The sequence below is a fragment of the Colobus angolensis genome, unplaced genomic scaffold (genome assembly GCF_000951035.1).
Source record: "Colobus angolensis palliatus isolate OR3802 unplaced genomic scaffold, Cang.pa_1.0 Scaffold20, whole genome shotgun sequence".
Taxonomy (NCBI): Eukaryota; Metazoa; Chordata; class Mammalia; order Primates; family Cercopithecidae; genus Colobus; species Colobus angolensis.
In genome coordinates this window covers 2,542,351-2,549,210 of record NW_012115155.1, presented here as the reverse complement: position 1 = coordinate 2,549,210, position 6,860 = coordinate 2,542,351, and the positions used below count along the sequence as shown (strand labels likewise).

At 54.6% G+C, this 6,860-nt stretch overlaps 1 protein-coding gene across 1 annotated transcript; it reads right to left on the bottom strand.

The window, feature by feature from the left end:
• Positions 1–1,774: 1,774 nt before the first annotated feature.
• INHBB (inhibin, beta B) lies at positions 1,775–4,497 on the bottom strand. Its single transcript, XM_011941640.1, has one exon. It carries the CDS (start codon positions 4,293–4,295, stop codon positions 3,711–3,713), a length of 585 nt encoding a protein of 194 aa, XP_011797030.1. The 5' UTR covers positions 4,296–4,497; the 3' UTR covers positions 1,775–3,710.
• Between the last annotated feature and the right edge of the window lie 2,363 nt (positions 4,498–6,860).

Sequence of the window (6,860 nt, the reverse complement as noted above, 5' to 3'; positions counted from 1 at the left end):
GCAGGGAGGGCTAGAGGGAAGGAGGGCTGGGGACCTTGAAGTCCAGCAGCAGGGAGTCCAGCCAGAGGCACTGGACCTGGGGGCAGAGCTGGGCTCCAGAGACATTTTCAGAGAAATGCAGAGCCCTTGGGCCAGGCCACTGGGGATATAGGAGGAGCAGACGAGAGAGGCTGGAGCATCGAGTGGGGGGAAGCAGGGCAAGGGGAGTGGTGACCACAGCAGCACAGGAGGCTGCAGGGCCCTGCTGGAGTGGGGACGCCCAGCTGGGACAAAGCACCAGGGCCTGTCCTCACTGCCTCTCTCAGCAACAGGAACTGCTGCCCACCAGTGCCCCCAGGGGCCAGACCCCATAGGGCAGCAGAGTCACTCAGGGACCAGGTCAGCCAGCCCCAAGGCCTTGTGCCCCTGGGGTCCCCAGGCCCTTCCTGGGGCTACTTCGAGACTCACGGGGCCATCCTGTGATGCTCAGCCCAGAAGGGCTTTGGTAGGTGCTCAACGTCCAAACAGCAGAAGCACCTCAGTGACTCACATTGCATCTCCTGGCCACTACCTGTCAAAAGTCCCGGGGCAGGCGGAAGGCAGGGCTGGGCTGAGGGCCTAGTGCCACCAGCAGCTAGGCCCAGCACCCCCTGCAGAGCAGAGGGCAGAGACGTCGTGACTCACTGCTTGAAATGCACAGGCCAGACCTGTCTTTATGACACTTTCTTCTTTTTCCCTATGAATTACAGTAATATTGTCTCACAACTTCACAGATGACCAGTCGTCCCCTCGGGCTGAAAGCCTGGCAGGGCAGTAGCTCCCTTGGTTGGGCAAAGAATGGAAAAAGAAAAGGCTAGAAGGCTGCCTCTTGCCATCAGCTGGCTGTGCCGATTGAGCTATGCCCCTCTAGCTGTCTGGGCCTCCCTCAGTTTCCCACTACTTTGATGAGGTTAGATGATATCTAAAGTGCCATGTGCTCGAATGTCCTGAGATTGTCTGGGAAGACCATATGCTACCTGAACCCCAGGGTAGAGCCCCAGCAGCCCTGCAGGGCCTCAGATGGAGGCAAGGGCACAAGGCTGCAGTCCTCGAAGGAAACGGGTGGGCTCAAACACCCAGGGTCCCTGTCCGGGCTGTGTGACCTCAGGCAGGCTCTGAACTCTCTAAGCCCTCAGATTTTCAAACTCTGGAAAATGCAGACAAAACCACTTTCCACAAAGACGCGACACTGCATGGTAACAGCAGGACTCGGCAAGGATCCCAGTGATACCTGCGCGGTGGGCCATTATTACTACACCGCCCCTACTACCACTCTCCACTGGGAAAACCCCTCAGCACGGGGTTCATTCACACACTCACGGCCTGACTCTGCCTGCCCTTCTATCCCAAGGAACCAAGCCTCTTCTGGGCCCCAGTCACCTCTAAATAGAGGTGAGCAGAGGTTAGCTGGACTTCAGCCTTCAGGGTTTTATAGTTCCATCTTCAATGCGGGCTTATCCAGCACCTTCAAATGGTAATGGATGTGGCCTTGGTGAAACATAAGCGATCTTGGGACTAGAAGGGTAAACATTTTAAATGTGTGATTCATGAATTTGCTAACTGTCCTTCATTTTGATCTTCTGCCATTTTTCCTGGAATCTCTGTCTGACATACATTTCATGGCAAGGACGCCGAGATGCCAGGGGCAGGCCGTGGAGGCTGCTGGCATCCAACCTGGACACCTGGCCTGGCCTTCCTCCCAGCTGCCCACCTCCAGCCCAGGCCTCCCTGCCCCAGACATCACTCAAGGCAGGAGGCCCGTGGCACTCAATCTTTTATTTTCTTAAACTGTACACAAACGTAAAATACTTTAACAGCAAGTCTATGGGAAAATTGTTTGGTTTTAAATTATTATGAAACAGAACCTAAGGGGAGCTTTATTAAATAAACATAAAGATGGGATTTAAGGATACACACCTGCATTCTACCATAGTCATTTTTACTCTACCTTCTGGGTGCGTAAGGATGGAAAAGACACATCAAACCGAATAAACAAAATCCATTCATACCCTGAAACATTGGCAGGCCACTCAAGGGACTATTCAAAACGTCTGCCTCATCTCAGATGGCCTCACCGTCTAATAAAATTAAAACTGATCTGTTGGCCTCTTTGGTTCCAAAATTATGTATAATACATTTAACTGTATTCATTTTTTTTTTTTTTTTGCTGCTATAAAAATAACTTCTTTTTTCAAATGGCAGTTTCTGACTAATCATGCAACTAAATCAGTGCAAACATTAAAAGCAATCATTCGCTTAAAAAAGAAGCAAAGGATTTCATTTCAAGTATAAAAAATATAAAAAGAGTCGTACGAGTCCAGGTTCGTCTAGTGTGGGTCAACCCTTTAAATTGCATAGTTCACGTGGCACTTGGACACCTAGAGGGCGAGCGAGTTCGGTGCTCGGCCAAGGGCCACTTCTGGACACACGCAGATCGGCAAGTGCTACGTCATGTGCGTTCAGGCAGGTCTGCAAGTGCTATGCGGGCGGGCGGGCGGGCAGGCGGGCAGGTGAGTGGGCAGGGGCCACATCCATGGCGGGCCCTGATGGCTGGGGCCCACATGGGCAACTTCTGCAAATTAGCTGAAAGCCTTCCCCATCTCTCCAAGACCAACTAGGCTGCTCCCCTCCCTTGGCCTCCGCTGAGGGGACACCCCTCACCTTCAGCAGTTCAAGAGTGCCTCCTTCCCGTCATTTCCTCCCGCGGTCTCACCCCCTTGCCTAGGGGTCATTCCCACCCCTCCCCAAACCACTCCTAGAGGAATGCCCCCAGTGAAGGGCACAGATTGCAACTTTTTTTCTTTCCATTTAGAACAATTCAGATTTCCACTTAAAAGGTCATACCTGGTAGAAAAGTCCTTTTTCAGTTATACAACTGGCAAGGATGACCTGTTGACTGTTGGAGATCAGTTAAAGCATCAAATTTAGCCCCCTCTTCTCTCCCTCCCTCCCCACCCCAAAAACAAACACACACATAAGTCACGTCAGAGGCCCAAGCGACAGTCAAACGGTCACTGCCCCTGCTCCCAGGTCTCTGACGGGTTGTGTCCTTTCTGGGTCTCCTTCCCTCGACAAGGGCATGGAAGGACAGGCTCCCCGGGCCTTGAAGCACGAAGGATCCCAGGCTGGGGAAGCAGCAGACACCAAGCCAGGCAGAGCAGGCCTGGTAAAAGCCACGGGGCACACGCAGCCTCCGCCTGGCTGCGCTCCCCACCCCTGCATCTGCTTTTCCTCTCCGTGGCTCTCTCTCTCTCTGTGTGTCTCTGTCTTTGTGCTTTTATGTATGCTCGGAAGGCGCAATTCAGAGTGGCCGGGCCAGCTGGTGGGAATGGTGGCTGCTCACCCCATTCTCTCCGACTGACAGGCATTTGTAGCTAAGCTGCCATTTGTCACCGCATCCATTTGCTGGTATCCCGGAGGCTGCTGTGTGGGTGGCAGGATACGTCTGGCTGTGCGTGGCTACGTGTGCATTTTAAAGTATTTCATGTCAGTTGAGGGTTCTTGCTCTGGTTTTGACTGGTTGCTCTATGAAGTTGTAGAAAAATATCTCAGGCCGCACCCTGGCACTATCTCCACAGCCCAACAGAATGACTGTGCTCAACCCACCGTGTACCCCCGTTCCCGCGGGGGCTGGAGGAAGCCCACCAGGGACTGTCCTCCGGGCCCCACCACCGTGCCCCTGCCTTGCACTGTCAGGCGCAGCCGCACTCCTCCACAATCATGTTGGGCACATCCCGCTTGACGATGTTGTACTCGTCATCAAAGTACAGCATGGACATGGTGCTCAGCTTGGTGGGGATGCAGCAGGAGTTCACTGTGCCGGGGTTCAGGCCCCGCATGCGGTACTGGTTCACCACAGCTGTGTGGAAGGAGGAGGCGGAGCCGGGGACCCCTGCCAGGTAGGCTGGGCAGCTGCCCTCACAGTAGTTCCCGTAGTAGCCGGTGGGTGCGATGATCCAGTCATTCCAGCCGATGAGGCGGAAGTCAATGAAGAACTGTTGCCTGCAACAGAGGTTGGTCCGGCCATCGCACTCCAGGCCTCGCTTGCGAATGCGGTGCCTGCTGTCGCCCAGCCGAGCCTGCACCACCACGAAGGGCCGGTGCGACTCTTCGCCTGGGTCCACGAACACCGGCACCACGGCCAGCTCCTGGCAGCTGTCACACTGCACGTCTAGGTTGAGCCGCCGCTCGCCCCGCTCAAACAAGGCCTGGATGGCCTCCGTGAGTGGGAAGGTGTGCCAGCCGCTGCGCTTGAGGTCCACCCTCTTCTCCACCATGTTCCACCTGTCACCATGGCCCTGCTCCTGGAAGTACACTTTGACCCGCACCTTCCGCCGGCTGCCCTTCTCCAGGACGTAGGGCAGGAGTTTCAGGTAAAGCCATAAGCTGGCCTGGACCACAAACAGGTTCTGGTTGCCTTCATTGGAGATGAAGAAGTATAGGCGGACCCGGGAGGAGGCGAGGCCATCTGCGGAAAAGGGGAAGAGCGAGCCAAGTTAATTCAAGGGGAACACGAGGCAATGGGGGAAACGCACTCTCTGCTGCAGGATGCTGGAATGCAACTCGCCACACAGCTGGAAAACGTTATTGACCAGAAATACCGTTCTTGGGGCCAGGGCCTCTGACTGTAACCTGGGAGAGGCAGAGAAAATCATTTCCCATTGAGAAACCCGGACCAGGTTAGGGCTGGAGGGTCCGGGCCTATAAAATCCTGCCTCACCTCTCCCAGGCCAGGGCTCCCTGGAGACAGGCTGTCAGGCCTCAAAGCACAACAGAAGAACTTGTCAGGGGGCCAAGATCTTAACAAGTTGTTATGGGTATCTGTGAAATCTGAAAAACAAAACCAGGATCGCAGGGAGGATTTTGGGGTGGGTGGTTTTAGTAGGGCTTTTTCTTTTTTTCTTTTTTTTTTGGTTAACTTAGCGCATTGCAAAATCAAGCTGAGCCACCTACCGCCTCTTTCCAGTGTTTACCTAAGTATGATCTGATCCAACCCCCAGTGGAACCTCCACTGCAAACAAGCAGGCTCTGCTCAGGTTTCTGACATAGGAACGCATGCTTTGCAGGCTGCAGAGCCTAGCCCTTATTTCCGAGTAGTTTCAAGGGACATTCAGCCTTAAAACTTGAGGTCCAATCCTTTGACAAGACTCGGGCTCCCCGTTAATGGCACGTTCAAAATCTTCAAGGAGTAGGGGAACTGGCTTGTTAATTTTCTCAATAATTCAGCTCAACAAGAAGGAGGCTGTGCCAATCACGAGATGACTCCCCTCTCATCCTACATTTCAGTGACCCTTCCCTCTGACAATCTACGTTTTTCTTTCCTTTTTTTTTTTTTTTCAGGAAGAACAAATAACGAAACTCTGCGGTCAGGGCTGGTTTTATCAAACCTCCTACCATGCCCCTCCCAAGCCCCTACACCTCAGGCCTCGCCTGGCTCTTCTAATAACACTGACATCTGACTTTGAAATGGGGGAAACTGCAGCCTTAAAAGCTGGTCTTGGACGAGCTGCCTGTGACCTGAATCTGTTATTTATAAGTCAAAGAGCTGGCTCCGTGAAACGGACCAGAAATATAACAGCCCCCGCTGTCATTTTGTGCCACCGGGACCAAAAGGCCTCCTCGACCTTCCAGAATCACATTTCTAACTCTGGGCCCCAAAGCACCTTTTAATCCGAGCCCTCTAATTGCATGGCGAGCTTTCCCTGACTCACTTTAGTGGACAGCTAAAACGGCAATGCATTTCTTTCTAAGCACAAACCAGCCCCGATTGTCTCTGCTTTTCTCCACACCCGGCCATGCAAAACTTTTCATCCCTTTTCATCCCCAGGCTGCCTGCTGCCTGGGGGGGTGGGGGGCATTTGCAGCCAGGGGCACAACCACTCCCCCCACCCAGGCTCCCCGCTTGCCCCCGCCCTGACTGCACCGGGGCTTCCCCCTCTGCGACCTTCTCCGCAGTCCCCTCGGCACAAATGGGGCCGAGCTCCAGGCACAAAAGCCAGCCTGGCTCATTCAAGTCCTGAAAAGGACAGCGGAGTCGAAAGCACTTGCAGCATTTTGGCGCGGGCACATTTTTCTTCTTCTTTTAAAGTTCCGAAAGATTTTTCTCTCCCTGATTTTTATATTTAGACAGTGTTAGAGATTTGCAATCTGGGGCCGAGTGGGGGGGTGGATTCCAGAAAGGAGCCATACCCTTTGTTAACTACGACTCTGTGCCTCTCGGGCGAGGGGTCTGCTGCAGCTGCCAGGCAAGCCGAAAGGCACGGGGCTGTCCCCGAGCCACGGCTTTCTCTGTGTAAATGATGGACCTGTTGAGAAGCCTGCCTTCCGCCCGATTCCAGTGCCCACACAATCGGAAGAGAGGTTGCCTAGCTCTCCCCAGCGAGGCTTCAGCAATCCTGGCAAGCCCACGCCGCCGGTGATGGAAGCGGCCCCAGGGGCCTCTCACGCAGGCACACACACACACACACACACAGACACACACACACACACAGACACACACACACTCTCTCTCTCCTCCGGCCCACGTATATCAACAAGCACACACATCTCCATCCACACTGCTAAGCCTACACTCCGATCGTGGGAAACAAAAACATTAAGCAATCACCAACCAAGTGCCCGCAGAGCCAGGGCCGCGCGCATCTGCCGGGAGGGGGACGCGCGCCCAGAGGCGCTGGGGCCCGATTCCGGAGAGCAGGGGTGGAGGGCCAGGCGCTCGGCGGCGGGGGGTTGAGGCACCAGGAAGGGGGTCTGCGGCCTGGGGGAAGAGGACTGCAACCTGGGCGGAGCGCGCAGGGCCACGGCCGAAGGAGCCCTGCCGGGAGTCCGAGCTGCCCCCAGGG

What these genes read in the sequence shown, in the direction of transcription:
- INHBB (XM_011941640.1), bottom strand. Translation starts at nt 4,295, where the DNA reads ATGGTGGAGAAGAGGGTGGACCTCAAGCGCAGCGGCTGGCACACCTTC.